Below are 23,869 nucleotides of genomic sequence, written 5' to 3' on the forward strand. Positions count from 1 at the left end.
CCTCTAAGAGATTGGTTTCCTGTTAAACGTATATTAACTGGATGGAGACATCATTCATGAGATGTTGCCAGGGACTGCTGCTGAACTATAAAAACCTCAAATCGATTAGCTATGAGCGACCAAATTCTTCCTTTGTGAATGAAAACAGGTGGTAAAAATGCTTTGTTTCCTTTGCTCAGTCTGTTGAAATCTATGTATCTTTTTTACATCTCAGTATAGAGGATCAGATCCCCTGGGCTTTTATCCAAAGAACTTCCTAATTCTATTATAGATATTGAGCATTGCATGAGTCTCTGTAAATTCTCAGCACTAATATAATAAAGTAAAAAACATTTGCTAACTGTTCTGGATCAGGGTTTGTTAAACTCATTGTTACCATTTGTGGCCATATTGTGGTTGATTCTTCCTGCTTCTGCTTCACATTTTACATTAACATTATATACACAAAATTAAAATTTCAGGATTCATCATCATCGTCATCTTTATTTATAAAACACTTTAAAACAACTGCAGCTGAGACCAAAATGCTGTACATCTTTAAAAAAACTTAAAACAAAAATTCATCAATATGACAAAGATAGTTTAAAAACACAAAGAATTAAGAAAGAAACTAAGTCTGGATGGGGTTTAAAGCCCGAGATTAGCATGATAAAAAGAAAAGGAGTGGGTAGAAGAAAAATCCATTCCCACGCCTACAATATTTATGCACATTTTGACAAATTGAATATCATTGTTCACATGAAACAAAAATCAACAACTAATCATTATTTTGTTTAAAAAGAAAACAATTATGTATTTAATTACTAATAATTAAAAATGGTTAATATCCTGTGATTGACGTGAGAGAAAAACAAGTTCATCCTCGTCTTTTAAGGATTCCACTGGTAAGTTCTTGACAAATAAACAAGCACATAAAAACAAACACATTGTGCAACCTAATACTGTCACAAAGATTAAAATAGTGTAAAAAAGAAACAACAGTCATACACTTTTTTTGTTTTTCTTTGTACTTTTGCTGTCAGCCTATTTGATTCTTTTTGCGATTCAGTTTCATATGAATGGATGTCTGCAATTGTTTGTCAATTTTATTTGAAAATCTGCATCATGCAAGTGTTTGAATGACAAATTATTTATATATCCTTTAAAACAATAATACCTGCACAAACGCAACATTAGCAATACACATCTTTGCAAGAATTAAAGACCTTGTGCCCTTTTGTCTCCTTGTCTGATTAAAAAGGAAGGAAAGATCAATAACTGATCAGTTCCTATTGATCTTTTTGCACTGGTCCAGATTGGGTTCAGTTCCAAACCCCAGAAGAGTCCTTGGAGCTGTTCTGCGTGCCTGACGTGGATCTTTTACTTGTTGTCATAATGACAATCTAGGACTGTAAATCTGCTATGCACAGATTGCTCTGCTGCATCTCTGACTGCACGGACCCACTAAAATGTCACTTTCAGAACCAGAGAATTTATAATCCTCTGCTAAGGAGAGGGAACCCAGTAAATTATTCTAACTCATCTAAGACCTTGCAGGTTGTGTCAGCTGTTGAGGAGTCCAGATGTGACACCAAGCCTGATGTCTTGGTGATACTGATTTATAAGAGTGAACCGGAAACACCACATATCAGAAAGTTACAACATATTGCAAGTGTATAAAAAACAAACAAAAAAAAAATTTGGTGTAGTGATCCATTTTTATACGACAACTTTGGAGCCAAACTGTCAGTTTTAAATTCTATTTTTGTTTTTATTTATTACACATAAACAATGATACGATGCGTTCAACTGTTTTCTAAAACGCCTGAATTCGGTTTGTTTGTATAAAGTGTGACAAACCAGAACTCTGGAACATGCAGCTGAGGAGTGAAACCGGATCACAGAGCGAGCAGAGGTCCTGCAGGAAGCAGGGAGGACAGACTGAGAGCAGCGCGCCAGGGCAGGGCGCCGCACCGGAGCGCAGCCTCCTCAGGTCCAAGGAACAGCTGGAGAATTGTGTCTTGGCTGCCTTACTATGGAGCAATGGAGACCAGCTCAGTGCGAGTGAAGTGACAGACCCGAGCGCGCAGATTCCGGCATGTTTGGATGGAAACGCCGCAGCTCCGGTTCTGCGCCTGGCAACCCCCGCGGAGCAGATGCTGCCGTCAGGATGAGTTGGGCTCCTCTTCTCATCCTCACGTACTTTTCCGCTTTGATGCAGAGTAAGTGATGCTTTTGTCCTCCATTCAGAGTTTATTCAGCTCTAATATTCCACATGTGTTTTTTAAAAAAAGCATTACAAATTTGAATTAAAGTGACATTTACGCATCCAGAATGTAAAGAAATGGATCAAAAAATTGGAGACATAGAAAAATGAGTTTTTTTCTGAATAGATTTACTTTATTCTTAAATGTTCACTTCATCTCCTTTAGAGACAGTTAAATGAGTCGGTCACGCTATTAAACTTGCCTAAAGTGACCAATTACTCTTTTGTCACAGTTCTGGTTTTGATTTGGTTCTTTTTAATCATTGAGTTTTTGCAAACCTGGTGAACTTTAGCCTCCATTAGGAAGAAAAAAAGTATCAATGTTTTAAGTGTTTTCAGTAAGACTTTGTTTTCAATAAAAGTCAAAGTGGAACAACTACATAGAAAAGGATTAATATTGTTCCAAAGGGTTTATTACATTGCTTAATGGTTTCAATTGCAGTTCTCCAGAATAATGAGTTTTTGTACAGAATGACTTTTTCATCTCCACCACAACTTGCTCAGCTTTATATGGACATGCCTGACCTCACTTACAATCAGAATGATAGCAAGTCAACATTCACAAGAGGCGTGAGCTTTTACAAAACAGTATGCAGTTGTATTTGTTAACAGCAGCTGAACTCTTATGGACTGGGTGTTTGCAAGTCCTCTTTTTCCCTTGGGAAGACGGAGCTTGTTTAAGTCAGTTTTCCAAGAGCTTTGACAACACACCAGATGTTTGTTGAGGTGAGACTTCAACCAGACCAATGACAAAGGCACTGTTATGGCAGGCTGCACTGGTCTGCAGGGGGGCCAAAACTGTTGCCATGATTCACCTTGCAAACCTGCAGGACTCTAGAGCTGATAATGACACACAGCTTGAATCGTAAGAACTTCATAGAACTTCAAAAAAGATAAAAGTACAATAAATCTGTGTGGCAGTAATGGCACTGACTCTTCTTCAGTGCTTCTGTTAGGAACCTGTAAACTCAGCTTCTCTAAAGTGTAGAAGCATGGTTAAAAAATTCAATATTAATTTAATATGTTTTAATATAAAGTCAGTAAAATATTGCCACAACAAATCTTAAATATATCACATTAGCAACATATATTTCAATGTAATTAATTTAACAGATACACAGTTTTCACAAGGTTCTTTTTATTTATTGGTTGTTTTAAAATTTAAATGTTCTAAAACATTCAGGACATTGTATTTCACAATCGTGTTATCGTTAGAGAAGATTCTAGCATTTGCTTTTAATGCATTTTCAATTAAAATTCCATTAAAGCCACATTGAGAAAAGTTTAATTCCTAAAAGACAAGACTTAATAAATTCATAAGTTCAACATAAAGATGGTAAAAAACAAACCAACCTTAATATTTTTAATCATCTAAATTTAAATGAGATGGCTTTTCTTCAGTCTGTGAACATTGTTAATTTGAGGACAAAGCCTTAACAACACATCATTATGCAACCCCATTTAATTTATTTAAAAAGAAAATGTATCTGTTAACATTAAACTAAAAGATTTATACTTGAGCACCTAAAGCAAAAAGTCATTTTAGTCTGACGTCATAAAAATCATGCAATCATTAAATCTAACACACAGCACAAGTGTGACTTTTGACAAATACATTTATCTGGATGGTTTCCTACGTTGTTTAACTTGAATACATATAAAAACTGATAAATAAAGTAACCTTGAATAATTGACTTTAATGTCTTTATTTAGATCACCTCATACAAACCCACCTGTAAATGGAAATAAAACTAGTTTAAAACTAAAAAGTGACAAAGGGTTTTAACATTTCATTTTAATAACTTGAATCTTATCTTAAATAGTGGTTGTTAATACAATTCACTGTCAATTTTGGTTCATTTTGAGCAATACCATTCAATGACCCTTAAATTGACCCAGGACATCTTTAGCCAAAAGTTCAACCAGTGTGATTCAGAGATAAATATCCGGGTACTGAACAGTGCAGGTGAAGTTTTAAAGATTCCTTGTATTTCTTGCAAGATAATCAAGTGTAAATTAAATATATGTACAAAGAAGAATTAAAGGAAAATCCATTCATATTTTAGTTTTATAAAGTTCAGTCTTGTTGTTTTTTCATATTATTCGGGACATTATCAGAAAATTCGACCTGTATGTTTTAAGTGTAGTGATGCTTTGATCAGTTTTTCCTGCCATCATGTGTGTTGTCCGCTGTCATGACACTTGTTTTTTTTACGTTATAGTAAAATAAACCTACCGAGCCTAAATCCAAATGTTTTTCCAGTTTTCAATATTCTTTAGTGGTATAGATTGATTTGATTAACAACTTGCCTCAGACAGATCAATCTGATTGGATCATAGGGAAATAAATCGATTCATCAATTAATCGATCCATCACCACTGTTAAATAGTTTAAAGACTCACTCTGATAAAAATCCTGTTTTTGGTGTTTTCAACATGATCTTGTGGCATTTTTCTGATGGCAAAAGACAAAGAAAATTGAGCTTAAAATTGTGTTTCTGGGTATTTCTTTAATCAAATCGTTGTGAATCTAGAGTAGACAAAAATAAATGCCAATTGTAAAAAAACAAATTATTTGTGGGTGGGACACAAACTTCCTGCTCAGAGCTCTCAGCAATGGGGAGGGGAAGGGGGGCTGGGGTTGCTCCACACCAACGATCTTGCTCATAACTTAAAGGGAAAATTTCTTATATTTAGTGCCGCTCTGCAGAAGCTTGTCCTAGACAATGACACAGGTTTGGGGATTTTGCCTAAAAACAGCATGGTGAAAGACTGCTGGAAACACTTAGATTCAAACTTTACGAAGAGGACACGTGACTTTATTTTTTTAACTTTGTACTGAAGATGTTTTCAGATGTAAATTGGTAGATACTTCATGGAGGTGCATTGTTCCCAGTCTGTGTTGCTGTTTTGCAGTGGAGGTCTTACTAAATAATGTATAGAAGCCTCCACTGGTAATGTCTGGTTCTGTTGATGTAAATATATACATCTGCTTAGTGACTCTAATAAATTAGTCTGGATGGCGTTCTTTTGTTTTCAGTGCACTCATCACTGTCCTAACTATTTATTTGAACCGGTTGGGGTTCTTGTACAATGTCATGTAATAAGGGTTTTGGTCTGAATCAGAGGTTTTCGATGCTCAAACACAAAGCTCTCGTGAAAATAACCAACTGTGTGACCACAGGCTGCAAAAGTGCTGACTCAGAGGAGCGTCTAATGAACATGCTGCTTGGAAAGCATCGCTACAATCCACTCATTCGCCCAGCCATTAACAGGACCGAGAGAGTTGAAGTAAAGCTGCAAGTGTCACTCGCACAGCTCATCAGTGTGGTAAGAAAGGGAATATGCAAACCCTGAAAATGTGTCTTTATTTATGTGTATGCATCTGTGGGGATGTTTTTGTGGGAGGCGTAGAACAGACCAGTTGTAAATACAGAGATGGGGGTGGGTGGGGCTTGAACAAAAGAAATGGGGTGATTGAAATGACCGAGCATGAGCCACAAACGTCTGAGAAAGCAGTTAATTACAAAGCCGTCTCTGCCTCAGGCCACAGCTCTGAATAAATGGATGAAGTGGAAAATAGATTTGGTCAGCTGTGATCTCTGCCTGTGTCATGTCCAGATTGAAACTTCAGCACATTGGATTAAAAGGGGCCATAAAGCTGTTTGAGCCACAGCGATCAAGACTTCCATCTGATTTACAGTGGAGGCCCCTCCCCAGTCCGATAGACGATGGCGGGAGGAACCCTCACAGCCTCGGTTTATGAGTCTGAATTGTGTACCTAACTGACAAATGCCATTTACTTCAGCTGCATGAACTAGCAGGCTTTTAATAAAGTTTTGCTTTTTGTGTAAATGCAAAAAAAAAAGGTAGCTATTTGTCATCTCATGGTTTGTTTTCTAGTTTTAGGAAACATTTTTGACTCGCCATCTTTTTTCAAAACTAGAAAATACATAGAAACCACCTAAAAATATACTGACAGAGTGACTACTTTAGAAACAGAAGGCCAGCACCTCCTTATAGGCCCACTTAGGTGACATTTTCACGTTTTTGGTATTTTTAATGTGTTCTTGTGGCATTTTCCTCATGATAGAAGACCTATATAAAGAGCATTTCTTTATTCAAATCACTGTGATTATGTAGACGAAAAATTAAGTTGTACTAGCTGTGACCTGTGCTATAGTTGGCGTGCCACAAGCTCCCTGCTCCAATCCTTTCTGATGCATCTGAGGCTGTAAGCTAGCAGGAGAGAATGTCCATTACCTCAGCCCACAACTCTGTGGTAAATTTCCAATGAACTCCTATGTCCTAAAAAAACATGGCATTATCATGATAAAAAATGAACATGTTGCACTTCTGTTGTAGATCATATTTCCTGGTTTCTAAGATGAAACACCGTCATAACATTCATGGAGTTAATACAAATAGTTATAACAAATTTAGGTCACATGAAATTTTTGGAAAACAACTAATTTTTGGGGGGCACCATTTGCAAATAAAGGCTACAAAGAAATAAGGCACAGAGAAATAAAATGGCTTATCTTGCTAGTTTTGTGGTTATTATGTAAAGTTCTTAAATGTCTTAATTTTCAGATAAATGACCTCTTCCAACCTTTAACTTTTGCTTTTTCAGACTTGCACGATAGACCGTTTCTTTTTTGAGTTGTGGAAGTGTGTCTCTTAGTTTAATAAAACAACATTTAAGTTGTTTAAAGGCTCAGACAGAGAAGCTGCTCAGACAGCAGAATTAACCCTTTTTAGGTTTAGCGTGGACAGAAACAGAGGGTCTCATCTGCCCACAGCAATGACCGTCCATTCAAAAGCCACATTGTGCATTATCAGTTTTATTTTCATTTTGCAACAATATAGTCTCTTTTTTTTGGAAAATACTTTTTATGTTCTGTGTTTGAAACTTTGCATTTAAGTATGTATCTAATACAAATTTTTAACCTTTCAGAATGAAAGGGAGCAAATCATGACTACTAATGTTTGGATCACTCAGGTAAGTGTTGTCTTGGTAACGTAAAAAAGCCTTTGTGTTGGGAAATGTCCTTCATGCTGAACTTGAATCAAACTGTGTCCGTTCCTCCTCTCTATGTGGAACAAATGCTTAAATAATTGTGGCTCAAACATATTTCACTGATAACAAGGCATGCAATTGAACCTGGTGTTGTGGATGAGCAGTGAAATCTAACTGAAGAGTTTGACTCAGTCGCCTTGTCTCCCCAGCATTGGGTTGATTACAGACTGTCATGGGACCCTGCAAAATATGAAGGGATTCAGAAACTGCGTATTCCATCCAGACATGTTTGGCTGCCGGATATCGTTCTATACAACAAGTAAGCTTTCTCAAAGTTTTGTATTTTTTAACAGCTCTCAAGCTGCGTACGCACCGTCCTCGGCAACGCCCATTTAAGTGGCCACTTCCAACGAAAGGTCTGTGTAAATGTGCCCCTGCATTCAAAACTCTCATGGAACATCTGCACAAGGTTTTACAACTGTTTTTGGGCTCAACGTACAAAACACGTGGCCATGAAGTTAGTGTTGCCACACTCTTGAAACAATTGGCTTATTTCTTCAACCTAATTTTTGGGTTAATCATGTTGGAATATATATTTTGGGTCAGTTTTTGGAGCAATACATATTTTTTAGGTTATGGTTTTATTTTTTTTCCTAACATTTTTTTCCCTTTCTTTTCTTGAGATAAAATGTCCCAGCAAAAAGTCCTTTTTTAAACTCTGAGATGGGTTAAAACCTACCCAACTTGGGTTATTTCTAAATATGAAGTTATTAGTGTGGAGCTAAACCAGGTTGAACTCTGACCAGTCACAGACTTAGTAACTTGTCAAACTCAGAGTGTAGCTGGTTTATCTGGTGAACCCAGACTCGGTGATGAGCCTATCGACATCTGCGTTTTTTTTCAAATAAAGATAAGCCAAAGCCACTGTCTTGACAGGATGGAAATCCAAATCCGCCCTTCCGAGGATGCTAGCAATGAACTGAACCATTTCTTTCATGTCTAAACATGAAAATTGTTTCATGTCGATTGACACCATTTCAACATTTTGCACTAAGCCTCCTCCAACTGTAGGTGGTGGACATGTGCTAATTGAAAGTAGAAAAAGAAAAAGAAGTCCCTCCCTGCTTATACAGTGTGAGCACCATGGGCTAAACCGCATTTAAGATTGCACATTTACGTGGCTAAAGAATAAAAACACGATAACCATCTGTGAATACTAATTATTACAGTGGAGTTGACCTATTTTTCTGAAAGACAATGGAGATTTAAGCCTCAAAAATGTGGTTGTCTCTGCTTTTCTTACAGTGCTGATGGTATTTATGAAGTTACAGTCTTCACCAACGTCATTGTCCTTTTCAATGGCAGTGTCAACTGGCTCCCTCCAGCCATCTATAAAAGCGCCTGTAAGATCGAAGTCAAGCACTTCCCCTTTGACCTGCAGAACTGCACCCTCAAGTTCCGCTCTTGGACATATGACCACACAGAGATTGACCTGATCCTGAAATCTGAGGCAGCAAGCATGGATGACTTCACCCCGAGTGGTGAGTGGGACATCATTGCTCTGCCCGGCCGACGGACAGTCAACCCCACGGATCCCACCTATGTAGACCTGACTTATGACTTCATTATCAAGAGGAAGCCCCTTTTCTATACCATAAATCTAATCATTCCATGCATTTTGATCACCTCTCTGGCCATTTTGGTGTTCTACCTGCCTTCAGACTGTGGAGAGAAGATGACTCTCTGTATTTCTGTCCTCCTGGCACTTACAGTGTTCCTGCTTTTAATTTCAAAGATTGTTCCTCCTACGTCACTCGATGTTCCCCTGATTGGAAAGTACCTGATGTTCACCATGGTACTGGTGACCTTCTCCATTATCACAAGTGTTTGCGTGCTCAATGTTCACCACCGCTCTCCAAGTACCCATACCATGCCTTCCTGGGTCAAGCTAATATTTCTTAAGAAACTGCCTGCTTTGCTGTTCATGAAACGGCCCAATAACTTCTCTGGCTGCCAAAGACTGCGTCAGCAGCGCTGCCTAAGAGCCAGAAGATCCATATTGGGTCTGGACTACCCAAACGCTTCCAAAGCTTGTTTCACCTTGTCGTCCTCTGCTCTACTACCCTCTGACTCTGCCTTTTCCACTCCAAGACACAAAAATCTAGCTCCTACCATGGGGTATGGCTTGTCACGCAGGAAGGGGGATTTGAGCTCCTCTGATTATCCTCATATTAGTTTAACTCCCACCCAAGATTATCAGCAAAAATGCAAATCAGACTGGACAGCTGATGTCAAAGAGGCCGTGAAAGGAGTACGCTTTGTGGCCGAGCACATGATGGCAGATGACGATGATCAGAGTGTATGTATGCTTTTAAAGTTTCCATTTGTTTTACTTACAATTATACTTTTTTCCTTCTAGTTGAGACATCATTTAAGCTCAGCAGCAGCAATCCACCATCTTTCCCCTATAATGCAAATCAAAAAGCAAGCTAGTTTTACCTGCCTCTCAAAACCTGGACATAGAGGAATAAAATCAGTAGACATGGATAGAAGTCCTTAAGTGTGAATGTGAGTGTGTGGTAGAGGGCTGCATTGGGATTGGGTCCCGCCGGGTCCCGCGGGACCCAACCCAAATCTCGCGGGATTGGGCGGTTTCAATTGTGCTGCGGGCGGGAGCGGGCGGCAGAAAAAAAAACCCGCGGGATCAGTGCTGCCATGAATATCTCGTGAATATATATTAGCAGACTACGTTAGGCTGAGCGGCTGTTGGATTCTTATGTACTGAAGCTCCGTGAAGGCACCAGGTAGAGACGCACAATGGCCTCTGTCATCTAACCTGTTGTTGGGGGTGTGCAGCGCCCCGCCTCTTAGTGTGTTCTTTAAAGCCTGATACCGCGGTCCCGTGTAGGCGGAGCTACCAGCTAGAGGTTCTGGTCTGATCGCTGCATGGAGCGATGTGTGCAAAAATGCATGATAGACACCAAGAATGTGGAGAGATCAGGTTTATAATTTTGAAGAGTTCTACTTGGTAATCATGTTTCCATGTTTGGGTTTATAAAATCATCCCAGCGAAAGTCTGCTTCAACTCCCGCAGTGAAAGCTGCGTCTGAATCTGACGCCCGTGTTTCCATCTCTCTGACAGAGTTTGAAGCCAAAGCCCCTCCTCCGCCTCTTTACCTGCTTTTCCTCTCTACCTGTTCATATACTCTGTAGCTGACAGTTGTTTTTCCCCGCGCTCCCATTGTATTCTACAGAGAGAGCGCAAAATACGGTCATCATAGGTTAACACGATAGTCAGGGTAGATAGCGCAGCACACGGATGAAAGAGCTGTCAATCTATCCGGCAACACTGCGCGGATAAGGATGGAGCAGGTTACCTGGCAGGGACATGATGTCAGTGGATGAAGCAGAAAAGAACTTCAAACGAGGTTCATCGTGAGTCACGCATGGTTCTCAGATCTGCGAATCAGCAAAACTGGAAAAGGCTGAAGCTAAAAGTATTTTTCTGTCAGGAAAAATATAATTCATAGATTTTCAGATCTGTTGAACCATTAATGTTTTTTTCCTCCATAAATTCAAATGACTTTGACCTGCATCTTTACCGGCTGGTTCAGCGCGCTTCAGGCCGTCTGTCTGCGCGCGGACACACGCACACTTTTAACCGAACATAATTTGTAAAAATATATTTAATAATTAAGTTGCAAATTTCAAAAAAGAGGAATGCATGAAAATATGAGGCTGGAGGAGGGACACGAATCTCTTAATTAAACTTTAATATCATCAAAACAAAATACGTGTTTTTTTCCTGCGGGACGGGAGACGATACAAAATCAATGCATCTCTATTACTGTGCGGGACTTAATTCTATGAGTTTTGCGGGTGCGGGCGGGAGTGGACATACATATTGCGGGAGCGGGCGGGAGTGTAACGCATACGTTGCGGGAGCGGGCGGGATTGGTCAGAAATTCAGCGGGCGCGGGCGGGATGAAGAAAATAGTCCCGCGCAGGGCTCTAGTGTGTGGCCCTGGGACAGACTGGTATACCTTGTTTTTGTCTAACAGTGCCTGGAATAGGCTCCACTATCTCTGTCATCCCAAAAGGCATTAAGTGGGTTTGGAAAATGGATGGATGGATGTGTATTTTTTAAGACCCAAACATTTGATTCAGCTTAATTCCATATCAGTTTGTTTAATATAAAGATGTTTTTTGTAAAGATGTTTTTTGAGCATCAGAAAGTAGTTTATTGAAATGTTACCATTAGTGAACCAATCTGAATAGTTTTAAATAAATTATTCACTGTCATGGTTTCATTAGTTATGGTCAAACCAAACACTTCTTCATAATTGTCTTTTGACTAGAATAAACAGTAATCTCCTTTTTTTTAAATTCAAAACTCTATAGGTGCTTTTACATTCAACCAGTCACATTTGATCCAATCTTTAACTACATTTTAACATTCTGTAAACTTAAGTTTACAGAACAAAAAATGGTAAAACCGGCATCTATAGTCCTCATCTTGGCATTCTGGTTTGTAGCATGTATCATTATAATCTAACAGCACTAGTTTTTCTCTATGAACAAATTATTTAAAAAGTCGTTTTTGTTAGAGATGTACATACAGACTAAATTCCGTCTGAACTTTGTGTTTCTGCAGGTGATAGAGGACTGGAAGTATGTAGCCATGGTGGTGGATCGTATGTTTCTGTGGATCTTTGTGATAGTTTGTGTTGTGGGGACCCTGGGCCTGTTTCTCCAGCCTCTCTTCCAGAGTCAGATGATTACCAGCCAGCAGCCCAGCTCGGACAAGCCTCGCATCTGATGGGCATCCACAAAGACCACCTTCAGAGCTGTCATTAACATGTCTGTCAAACAGATTATTATCAGAACATCCGTGCCAAGAAAGGTTTACTTTTAACCGTGAAAAGGCTGGCAAAAATGACACCAGATTTGAGTCAGAAAAAGACAACGGATCTTTACATTTGTTTAAATGTTACCCATCAACACAATTTGGCTTAAAATAACATTTTCCATTCAAGGAGATACTGCAGACCTAGATGAAATGTGGTTTCTCTGCCCCCAAGTGTATTAAAGTGTTACACAATTATGTCTAATAGGCAAAGGAAAGTCTGCTGTTGGATGTTGTTTAACTGATGTGCTCTTACCATGTCAGTGTAATACAATAAAGACAAAAAGTGTCCTCTTTTACTCTGATTAAATGCATAAAATGTACACGGTGTGAAATTGTCAGTGTTCTGCCAAAGTGCTTTCCAAATTCTGTTTTTCTGCTGATAAATGTTGTTCCCGGAGTCTGAACGTTTGGTGAAAAAGTGAGATATTCTGTCAAACCGGAAAGACAGGTTCTCATCTAAAAAATAAATGTGCTGTGAGGTATATTATAAGAAAGTTGTAGGGGTAAAAAGGAGAAGATTTAGGGTCGAGCTTAACCTGGTTATCGTATTACTAAGTCCTTATGTGAAATTTGAATTCACTTTAAAGAAGAATGGCTTGTGTGAGCGAACACACGGCCACACTAAAGGTTTACTGTTCAATACACTGTGCTGAGTGAGCTCGTTAGAGATTGTGCAAACTGTTGGTTATTTTGTCAGACGCTCCTTTTAAATCAAAAGATGGCACACAGCCTTAGCTTTGAAAGAGGGTGCTGCAATTTACAGTTTTAAGAATTATTTACTGCTTTTTTTTCTTTACCTCATAGCTTTTCAGTTATTAGAGAAAAAGGAAAATCCATTCCATTTTTCTCAACAACAAATCACGCTGTGGTCATATTCAACTTTTAGTCCATGTTTTTATTGATCAGGAGCCCAAATGCATCAGCAGTTCGTTTTCATATAAGGAATGGGCTGCAAAAAATGCTTCTTTAAGCGTGTTGATGTGACTCCAAGAAAGATTTAGTTGTTAACATTGTACAAATCTACTCTAATATTGTTTAATACGTATAAAGAGACCCATCATGTTGTTTGTTCATCTGTGAGGGCTTTGTCTTCAGAATGGCCAAAGCCTATCATTGTTTCTGTGTGCAGATGAGTTTTTACTAAAACTTTATTTTTGAAAAATTTTATTTAAGGGGAAACTGAATGCTATTTTGTTTTAGTTCAGCTACAGTGTTTTGTGCAAGCTTAAAAGAAAAACCAGAGAAAAGGAATCCTGCCCACAACTTGGAGGCACATTTCTGCCGCTCTGCAGGAACCACGTTCTGAAAAACAACACAGATTTTTTTTTATTTTGATGCTAAAAACAGCATAATCATAATTTAAAGACCACTGGAAACGATTTTTCAATAGATCATAAGATGATTGGAGTTGATTGATGATTGGAATTTAAAAAGGTTTCTTAATATTTGAGAGGAAATTATGTGAAACATACAGTTCAAAAGAAGTGTTTTTATATGTGCTATGTAAATAAAATAAAATTGACTGAAAAGCAAAAGCACAAATGAATAATATTGGTTGCTTGTTGATATTCGAGATGCTATCGTCACCAATCATCTCTTTTCAGTCTTGATAATTTCCTGTTTTGACTTTATTTTACTTGAACTCAACATTAGACTAAGATAAAGCCCAATCCTATTTTATAAAACTCTAATTTATTTTACAATATTGCCTGAGAATTATGGGATGGCGTTCAGCCACTCACTTTATTTGTGAATAGACGCTGCTCACCTCTGAACAGCTCCCCTTGTGCCATTGAATTAGACAGCTATAGGTTGCACGTTTTTTTTTTTTTTTCGATGGTGGCTTATCTCAGTCAGTGAGTGGCTGCACGCCTCAGCGTGGCTCTGCCTCCCTCCTCCTTCCTCCCTGGTCTGCAGCTGCAGACGTGCTGTCGCTCTTTCCACTTTCACCCGCTTTCTGTTTTGCGGAGCTGTGCTGCTGCTGACCCTGGATTTATGTGGCAGCCCTCCATTTGATTAAGGATGACTGCCAGAATTTGTTTCAGATTTCCCGTCATGTTGTTCCTGCTTTATCTTCTGTCAGGTTAGTAGTGATGGTTCTGTTATTTTTGAAATGACGGCCCCTTACTTGTTGCTGTAGAAACGATTGTTTTCTTTTACATTAATTGTGATGTCTTCTGATTCTCGATTCAATAAAAGATACCTGGTAATTTTTCAGATGTGTACACTTTTAAAAATAAAAATCCTGTAAAAATGACTGTCATTTTGTATAGCTTTGATTTAAAATGATATATTTAGTGGAGAATGATTGTGTTTTTGATGCCAGATATAATGTATTGCTTCAAATGACAACACAGGAAAATTTTTTGAAGATTAAATATATAAAAAACTAATTCCACGAGCAGTCAAGTTTAGATTTTTTTTCATTTTAATTGCATTATTTGTTGGAATGAGTGCAGTGAGTGAACCGAGCCTGACACTCTGCTCTGGTGCAGGAGGCACATGTTCAGAAGCAGAGCACAAGCTTTTCTCTGTCATATTCTCCAACTACAATCAGTACATCCGACCGGTGGAGAATGTGTCTGACCCGGTCATCGTGCAGTTCGAAGTTTCCATGTCACAGCTGGTTAAAGTGGTAAGTGAACAAAATGAGCATCATCTTCATTCTCCTCGTTGGTCTGGGAATCGAATATTTACCCTTATTGGTAGATAAAAGAAGAAAACAACATGAGGAAAAAGAGATGTTTGAAAATTTTAGTTCAACCAATAAGTCAGACCCACTTTTTCTTAAAACCGAAATTGGGTATTTTACCACAAACCAAGAGGACCGCAGAATCAATTTCTGATATTTTTCTGTTACATTGATGTCACCATGGGTTGTTACGGGTCAAGAAAGACCATGATTCACTGCTTTGGCAGACTTTTCTCATTTAGCAAACTATCAGCAGCATATTTTGTCGACATCGACTCCCTAGCTCATGATCTGGAGGAAGGAGAAAGATAAAAACACAGGCAAGCAGGGAGGCTTTCTGTCCAAGCCAGACAGGATGGGAAATGTCAGGTGTCTGAGTGGCTCTCAGTTTGGGCCGCCTTTATCTCTCACCAACTGCCTCTTCTGATGAGGATCCTGGTTTAAATGCAAATTTTTGATTTGATTGCAGGCCAGCAAGTCAGACAGGCTCTGTCTTGATTGAGACGGATCCACGAAGGACAGAGATTTTAAGTATAAGGAAAAAAGGTCAAAAACATCCAGGAAAAAAAAAAATCCTTTTAGGTATTTCTTGTATTTTTTGGCTCCTATTTTAAAAGCTGCATATCATTTAAAAGGAACTTTTGACATCCTTTTCATAGAAAAATGCATCCAACTTTAGGTAAGCATTAGTACCTCTCATGTAGTAATTTGTACTTCAGAGGTTTTATTTGGACCTTTTTTTATTTTAATGATTAGGGAAAAATATCTGATTTTTTAATTTTCTAATTTATCAAAACCAGGAAAGTTAGTTTGAACTCTGCTTTGAAAAAAAACATTTAACTTTTTCATCCAAGTATTAGCAAAAATGAATAATGTTGCCAGAGGGCTGCAATGAGTATTGAGGACCTGTGAGCTTCAAAACAAGACAGAATGGTGGGGGAAATTGCATTTCAAAGACACAGCAGCACTGACGATGAGTGCAGGCGAATCACAAGGATGTATCCTATAAACGTGTTTAACATCGCAGGTTGCAGAGCTCCATGTGCCGACAGACGAATGTCTTTTTCTTGGCAACACCTGGTGCTCACCTCCCAGACGATTGGTCTTGGTTAACCTGCATGAATTCCATCATCCACAAGTGACTTAGTTTCGTCTGTCAACTATGTGTTTGTCAAAAGTATTTTAAAAGGGTTTTTGAGTATTTTGACCCAAAGAGAAGTCTTGTTGTTTCCTTACTTGTAATAATTAATTCCAGGAGTAGCTTTTTTCATTCTTTTCTTTTTTTTTTTTGAAGATCTGGCATGGAAGATTCAAAAAGGAAGAAACAAATCAAACTAAAGTTAAACATTTTTCTTTAAACATAAAAAGAAATTCTAATTACTTTAAGCACAACATTACTTTTTTTTAAAAAGTTAGCTAAAGCAATACTTTTTTGTTTTATGTGCATTATTTTGCAATCACGGATAAAACAATTTAAAGTATTATTTTAGATATTATTAATTTTTGTTTTATTCTTGCCAGCTAAAATCAGTATGTGGTACAATTCCCTTAAAAATGCAAAAAAAAAAAAAAAAGAAAAAAAAAAAAAGAAAAAGATTTTTTTTTCTGTTCATAAAGCTCTTTTTTCCTTTTAATTTCTGAAATATTCCTGTTTCATCTCAAAATTCATCAGCATGGATCATTCTCGGGCTCCTGTCCACCTGTATTTACTGGAGAGCATGGGAGCTGGCTTGAATAGATAATAGTTCCATGAAAGGTTAATGTTATGCAGTGGGTCATGTGATTCGTTCATTTACGGTCTAAATCACACATAAACCTGACCCCCACAGCTTTGCTATCCGCTGCCCCTCTGTTAGCTGAGAACTGAGTGCTGTGCTTTGACCTCCTGGCTGCAGCTGTCATGCTCCTGGCATGAAGGACTCAGGTGCGTCTCTCTGAGACTTCATGTCTGGGAACAAACTGATGCCTGACCCTTCAAAAAGCTCCCATGTAAGTCCTTAGAGCCGACTTACATGATTGCCTATGACAGCATCCCTCCAGTTTGGACTTCTGATGTTAATATTTAACTAATTCTCTTTGCTTTTAATGTCTTTATAATTGAGTTTCTTTTTTCTTTTTAGGATGAAGTCAATCAGATCATGGAGACCAATCTGTGGCTGAGACATGTAAGTTTGTGGTGTGGGGACTACAGTCCTTGAGGAAGGACATAAAGTATAGATCCAGCCTCGAGCCATACAGGATTCTTAAGGATTCAATGACGAAATGAATTGTATATGCAAAGCTTCACACGTCGTTTTATTAGAGGAAAATTGCCCTCCAGTTTCATCATTTATGTTGTTCGTGTATTCAAATAAATAGATAACCTTACTAGCAAAATAATTTGAGGATTTTTATGTTTTAAGTGATTTGGGTAAAATGAATTTGGCTACATGTTCCAATTTACAAAACTGAGCAAATGAAAAGCAAATGTCCAGCTTGGCTTTTCTTGTTCACGCTTGGCAGATCAAGTTTTGTCATTAAGTAAACAGTTGACAGCGCTCTGCTTCCAAGTGCAGCCTCAGGATTCTCATGAGGGTCATTTCTAAGGAGATTTAAAGACGGAGGTCAAGAGGTCCATAAACTATGATGCTGCTGTCACACACGTATACATCACAGCAGTGCTTCTCCAAGCACTTTACATCAAACATTTTGCAAAGGCTTTGATATTCATCTACATTTATAAAAGGAGAAAAGAATAAATTGCTATTAACTTTATGGTTTCTCTCATTTTTTCAGTACTTTACTGCAAATATTTTATGTTTTTAAATGCTGAAAAGTTCGAGAAGTTCCCTTCATCTCTAAATCAGATCATTCTGATATGAATATAACTTTGGGGAGGATTTCCCTAAATTTAGAGTAAATATCCTCCATTTTAATTCTAAAACAGAAATGTTCAGTCTTACTTTTAATTTAGCTGCACTGTACTGCACTTGTTGAAAACGTTTTTTTTGTGTAGATTTATCCAAATATTTTAATATTCAGTTATTATTTTTTATGGTTTTTCTAAATGAAGAAAATGTATGCTAGATTTGTCTGACATAAGGCCTACACCATGTATAAGTCTTTTTCACAAAACCCAGTTTACTAGTTTTTATTAACTTTTTTCTCATCTCTTTTTTGCAGAATATTTTTTTTAAACAAAATTTGTGTCCTTCTGATTTGTTTCACAGATTTGGAATGACTATAAGCTCAAATGGAACCCAAAAGAATTTGGAGGTGTGGAGTTCATTCGGGTACCGTCCAACAGGATATGGAAGCCTGACATTGTTCTGTATAACAAGTGAGTTTCATGGGTACACTGTCGTTAAACAAGTACTGCTCACAATTTTACTCCTCAGTTGAGTTTGTTTTATAAAAATATCAGTAGTCTCTTTTATAACCTTTGTACTCATGCAATCTTCCCATGAATCTGTTTTTACAGTGCAGTGGGAGATTTCCAGGTTGATGACAAAACCAAGGCTCTGCTCCGCTTCAATGGCGATGTTACTTGGATCCCTCCTGCCATATTCAAGAGCTCCTGCAAGATCGACGTCACATACTTCCCCTTCGACTACCAAAACTGCACCATGAAGTTTGGCTCCTGGACCTACGACAAGGCCAAGATAGACCTGGTGTTGATTGGCTCAACCATCAACCTCAAAGACTTCTGGGAGAGTGGCGAGTGGACTATTATTGACGCGCCAGGTTACAAGCATGACATTAAGTACAACTGTTGTGAGGAGATCTACACAGATATCACATATTCCCTCTACATCCGCCGCCTGCCTCTTTTCTACACCATCAACATGATCATCCCCTGCCTCCTCATTTCCTTCCTGACGGTGCTGGTCTTCTACCTGCCGTCCGACTGTGGGGAAAAAGTCACGCTTTGCATCTCCGTCTTGCTGTCTTTGACCGTGTTCCTCCTCGTCATTACAGAAACAATCCCCTCTACCTCACTGGTCATACCATTGATAGGAGAATACCTCCTCTTCACTATGATTTTTGTCACCCTCTCTATTGTCATCACTGTTTTTGTTCTAAACGTCCACTACCGCACGCCAAAGACACACACCATGCCCTGCTGGGTGCGGCGAGTCTTCCTTGGACTGCTGCCTCGAGTGATGTTCATGACCAGGCCGGAGAGAGATCCAGAAAAGGTGGCAGTGGGCAGCAGTGTTCAAACGGTGCATTTGAGACCCTGCACCGTGCATTCGTCCGGTACTCTGCAAAAGCACAAAGCTCGGGCTCCGGGATCCAGTATGATGTCGAGCCTTACGAACCGTCAGCGGATACTGAACAACACAGAGCTCTCAAACCTCAATAATAGGAGTGGAGACTCGAACAGATGTGCAAGCTCAGGGTTCCCGGGCAGCGGAGAGCGCTGCAACTGCTGCTGGCAGAAGAGATCTGGCAAACTGCCTTACGACTCTGAAGGAGGGAGTGGGGGACTGGGCTGCCTGGGAGCGCTTAGTGGAGGCGGTGCTATGGGGATTGGAGGAGAGACACAGTTCAGCAGCTCTGAGTCTCTAGATGGAAGAATCATGTCCCTTCTGCCACTCTCCCCTGAGATCAGGGAGGCCATCGAAAGTGTAAAGTACATTGCAGAGAATATGAGGCTGCAGAATGATGCAAAGGAGGTAAACAGGAGTTCTTAAAGTTGTTTTACATTCACACCGGGCTTTTGTGGCAGGTTCAAGAATGTGATTTTAGTATATGTTGTTCACAAAGGTCTGTCGCTATCCAATACTAAGGCATGTACTCACATTTTGAAGAGGCTTGGTGCAAAATGTCAAAGTTTCTTTTTCCAGGCTTTTTTCTTTCACAGCTCTATTCTGACACATGAAAGACTTGGTGTCATAAAATTTCAGCCGGGCACAAACCGCAATTATTAATCTCTACATTTTGACCATGTTTACAACAGTTGATACTTCCGTTTTTTAAAAAAGGACCCTACCCACACGTCACTATCAAATCCCAGTCCCTCATTGGTCACAGTTCAGCGTTGTCATGATTTTGCTGCCAAGTTCAACCGGTTGAACTTCCAGGGTGCGATCAATGTATTCCCGTTTTGTATGTAGAGCCCGCAACCGGACTTAAAAACTTGCGTAGTGATACGTGTACACAAGCGCTCTGAACGCGGAAGCCTGAAATTTGGGTTGGCGCATGTTGACATCAACTTTTTATTGAAAGTGACTTTTTGAACACGAGTCGATGGGTTTTTAGGCACATTCGGTTGAAACGGTCGCTTAAACGTGCTTCTCCGAGCTCTTCTTATTGTTCTGGAGTCCTGCATATGGATAGTTTCTCTGAAGTGGTATCTGCATTCTTTCAACAATGAAAATGTTTTCTCTTTCTCTTCCAGGTTCAGGATGATTGGAAGTATGTCGCCATGGTTATTGACCGGATCTTCCTGTGGGTTTTTGTTCTTGTGTGCATCCTGGGAACAGCTGGCCTCTTCCTGCAGCCTCTTCTACTCTGGGACGATATTTGATTCAGTTCCATCAAACTAACATTATAAACTGTTCAAATACACACACTACCTGTTCAATAAAAGAAACTGTTCATGGAAAAAGGGGAAAATGGTTGTCCCATGGTAATTCTTTTTTATTTTTCTATTGCTGGTTGGGTTGCTGGAATTGTTTGATTCCTTCTGGAGGCAGAAAGATGGCTGAAAGACTCTGGTGCATTACCAAGAGAGTCATTGTGTGCAATGGCTTCACATTTTCGGTCCCCTTCAATGTTTTCAGTAATACTTCATTTTTGTAAACGTGTGTGCACTGCCAGCAACTAAAAACCACGACCAGCCATGCGGACAGTTGACGCTCTGGCCTCTGGCTGTTTTCTGTTCAAATTTCTTCTGTGTTGTAATATAATGTTTACCACCACATCTTCTGGAGCATCAAATGTATGTACTTTTTGGGTGGATGAAGTAATTATCACCGTACTACGGTGGCCCAGAAGGGTCACAACACAACACATTAACTTTATACACAACACATTAACTTTACACACAACACATTAACTTTATACACAACACACTAACTTTACACACAACACACTAACTTTACACACAACACATTAACTTTACACACAACACATTAACTTTACACACAACACATTAACTCACAACACAACACAATAGCTCACAACACAACACATTAACTCACAACACAACACAATAACTCACAACACAACACATTAACTCACAACACAACACAATAACTCACAACACAACACATTAACTCACAACACAACACATTAACTCACAACACAACACATTAACTCACAACACAACACATTAACTCACAACACAACACATTAACTCACAACACAACACATTAACTCACAACACAACACATTAACTCACAACACAACACAATAACTCACAACACAACACATTAACTCACAACACAACACAATAACTCACAACACAACACATTAACTCACAACACAACACATTAACTCACAACACAACACATTAACTCACAACACAACACATTAACTCACAACACAACACAATAACTCACAACACAACACATTAACTCACAACACAACACAATAACTCACAACACAACACATTAACTCACAACACAACAAATTAACTCATGGCCCAGAACGGTCACAACACAACACATTAACTTACCTCACAACACATTAACTCACAACGGAAGTAAAGCAGCAATTGAAGTGCTTTTATTCTGAAATTTCTACTGGGCTGAGCAGCTAACTACCTAACAGAAAGTAATGTCACAGTGAGCTGTGGAGGGAGCATGTTATTGCTACAAGAGAAGCTAGCAGCAGTGTTGCCAGAAACTTTGTCTTTACTATGGTTCTCCTTCCTCTAAACACACACAATATGAACACACACTCCTCCCTCCGCTCTGACACCCCCCTCTGTCGCTGCACGCGCGCTCCTCTCCTCTCCTTTTTTCGCTCCGTCCTGTGTGTGCGTGTGTGTTGGGGACTGCACGTGCCTGTGTGAGAGGACGGAGCGGAAAAAAGGAGAGGAGAGGAGCGCGTGTGCAGCTCCCTCCACAGCTCACTGTGACATTACTTTCTGTTAGGTAGTTAGCTGCTCAGCCCAGTAGAAATTTCAGAATAAAAGCACTTCAATTGCTGCTTTACTTCCGTTGTGAGTTAATGTGTTGTGAGGTAAGTTAATGTGTTGTGTTGTGACCCTTCTGGGCCATGAGTTAATGTGTTGTGTTGTGAGTTAATGTGTTGTGTTGTGAGTTATTGTGTTGTGAGTTAATGTGTTGTGTGTTAAGTTAATGTGTTGTGTGTAAAGTTAATGTGTTGTGTGTAAAGTTAATCTGTTGTGTGTAAAGTTAGTGTGTTGTGTGTAAAGTTAGTGTGTTGTGTGTAAAGTTAATGTGTTGTGTGTAAAGTTAATGTGTTGTGTGTAAAGTTAATCCGTTGTGTGTAAAGTTAGTGTGTTGTGTGTAAAGTTAGTGTGTTGTGTGTAAAGTTAATGTGTTGTGTGTAAAGTTAATGTGTTGTGTGTAAAGTTAGTGTGTTGTGTGTAAAGTTAGTGTGTTGTGTGTAAAGTTAGTGTGTTGTGTGTAAAGTTAGTGTGTTGTGTGTAAAGTTAATGTGTTGTGTGTAAAGTTAATGTGTTGTGTATAAAGTTAATGTGTTGTGTTGTGACCCTTCTGGGCCACCGTACTATAGTGCTTCATTCACTTGGTAATAAAAAAGAAAGAAAGCATCTTCATGATTTCCAATGATACATGCATTCAGGAATACGGTTGTGATACACATTTTTCTTTGCTAGGGAACAGCACATCATTGATGTTATACATTTTTAAAAATGTGCATGTTTAGGAAAGCATTTTTTCTTACATTACCGAAATCAAACCAAATTGTATATTTATTTACCTAACCAACCACTTATGCCAATTGGAAAAACAAAGATTGGCTGAAAAATGAACCTCTTGGCTCGTCAATCCCATAGAGCATCCTTAAAAATGGTACTGCTGTGCTGAATCACCCCCCCTGCATAAATCCATCCATCTGTCTAAGCTATAATTTATCCAGCAGTCTGAGTTAAGTTATGGGGCTGCTGAAATGTCACTTGTATAAATGAAGTGCAAGAATACAAATATATAATGCAGCACTTCCTATTCTGTTTACATAGATACTGAAAACACCCACAGTGGCAGAAAAAGAACTATGAGCGTTTTGTTTTTTTTCTTCGTTTTTTTAACCACTATTCTAGAACATGGCCTTTTTTTGATGGGTGAATGTTTACCCTTTATTTACCAAATTACAGCATCCAAACAGAACAGAATGAAATACTTTCTTAGATTTGTCTTTTGCAGGGAAAGTGAGTGATGTTTGACAAGTGCTCCTAAAAGGCTTTAAATGCAAACTTGGTTTTTCTGCAAACCTTTGTACAAAAAGCTTCAGTATAAAACTAGTTAGAAAGAAATATTTGCACCATCTTAATACCAGTCAGAGCTAAAAACCTGGGTGTAGCTTGCTATACTTTGCAGTGTGGGTTTATGTTCAACGCGCTTTATGTTCATTGTGACTTGCAGGAAAGATCTCCTAATAATTTCCTTTTTTGTCTTTTCAATATTACCATTAGAGTAAATGTTTCTATACACGAATGTTACACAAATGATTTCTATAACGCATTTAACCCCCTTATCTGAATCAGTCAATGAACTGTTTTAGACATTTTAAAAAGCTCTGGCAAACCCTCACTCATAAATCCATAAGGCCGATAAACAATTTGCATTTGTTACAATTGATATTTTTATTAGTCTTTTAATGCATGAATTTGTAAACTGCATTCAGCAAAGGGCAGAACATTTCTTCCTTTTTTTTAATTCCTGAAAATACTTCATCTATTTTAATTTACAGTGTTTCTCCATTGGTTCAGCTCATTTCTTGAAACAGAAATTAAATTCTCAAAACAACATGGACAAACCTCCAAACCACTTGGCAATTGTTCACAACAGAATGGCATTTCTCGTT

At 38.7% G+C, this 23,869-nt stretch overlaps 2 protein-coding genes across 2 annotated transcripts; both read left to right on the forward strand.

Moving 5' to 3' along the window:
* The first annotated feature begins 1,798 nt into the window (after nucleotides 1–1,798).
* LOC101159423 (neuronal acetylcholine receptor subunit beta-4-like) lies at nucleotides 1,799–12,494 on the forward strand. The gene is made up of 6 exons (XM_004067424.4): nucleotides 1,799–2,201; nucleotides 5,430–5,575; nucleotides 7,203–7,247; nucleotides 7,475–7,584; nucleotides 8,571–9,624; nucleotides 11,920–12,494. The coding sequence occupies exons 1-6, from the start codon at nucleotides 2,078–2,080 to the stop codon at nucleotides 12,082–12,084; spliced, it is 1,644 nt and encodes a 547-aa protein (XP_004067472.2). The 5' UTR covers nucleotides 1,799–2,077; the 3' UTR covers nucleotides 12,085–12,494.
* Nucleotides 12,495–13,561: 1,067 nt separating this feature from the next.
* On the forward strand, nucleotides 13,562–20,861 carry LOC101159658 (neuronal acetylcholine receptor subunit alpha-3). Its single transcript, XM_023953625.1, has 6 exons — nucleotides 13,562–14,257; nucleotides 14,670–14,809; nucleotides 16,987–17,031; nucleotides 18,076–18,185; nucleotides 18,327–19,524; nucleotides 20,250–20,861. Exons 1-6 carry the CDS (start codon nucleotides 14,197–14,199, stop codon nucleotides 20,376–20,378), a joined length of 1,683 nt encoding a protein of 560 aa, XP_023809393.1. The 5' UTR covers nucleotides 13,562–14,196; the 3' UTR covers nucleotides 20,379–20,861.
* The last annotated feature ends 3,008 nt before the right edge of the window (nucleotides 20,862–23,869 follow it).

This window comes from Oryzias latipes, chromosome 3, assembly GCF_002234675.1.
Source record: "Oryzias latipes chromosome 3, ASM223467v1".
NCBI lineage: Eukaryota > Metazoa > Chordata > Actinopteri > Beloniformes > Adrianichthyidae > Oryzias > Oryzias latipes.

What these genes read in the sequence shown, in the direction of transcription:
- LOC101159423 (XM_004067424.4), top strand. Translation starts at nt 2,078, where the DNA reads ATGTTTGGATGGAAACGCCGCAGCTCCGGTTCTGCGCCTGGCAACCCC. An exon ending in CTTTTCCGCTTTGATGCAGA is followed by an intron (nt 2,202 to 5,429) that starts GTAAGTGATGCT and finishes GTGTGACCACAG; the next exon opens with GCTGCAAAAGTGCTGACTCA. An exon ending in CAGATGACGATGATCAGAGT is followed by an intron (nt 9,625 to 11,919) that starts GTATGTATGCTT and finishes GTGTTTCTGCAG; the next exon opens with GTGATAGAGGACTGGAAGTA.
- LOC101159658 (XM_023953625.1), top strand. Translation starts at nt 14,197, where the DNA reads ATGACTGCCAGAATTTGTTTCAGATTTCCCGTCATGTTGTTCCTGCTT. An exon ending in CCTGCTTTATCTTCTGTCAG is followed by an intron (nt 14,258 to 14,669) that starts GTTAGTAGTGAT and finishes GCTCTGGTGCAG; the next exon opens with GAGGCACATGTTCAGAAGCA. An exon ending in GACATTGTTCTGTATAACAA is followed by an intron (nt 18,186 to 18,326) that starts GTGAGTTTCATG and finishes CTGTTTTTACAG; the next exon opens with TGCAGTGGGAGATTTCCAGG.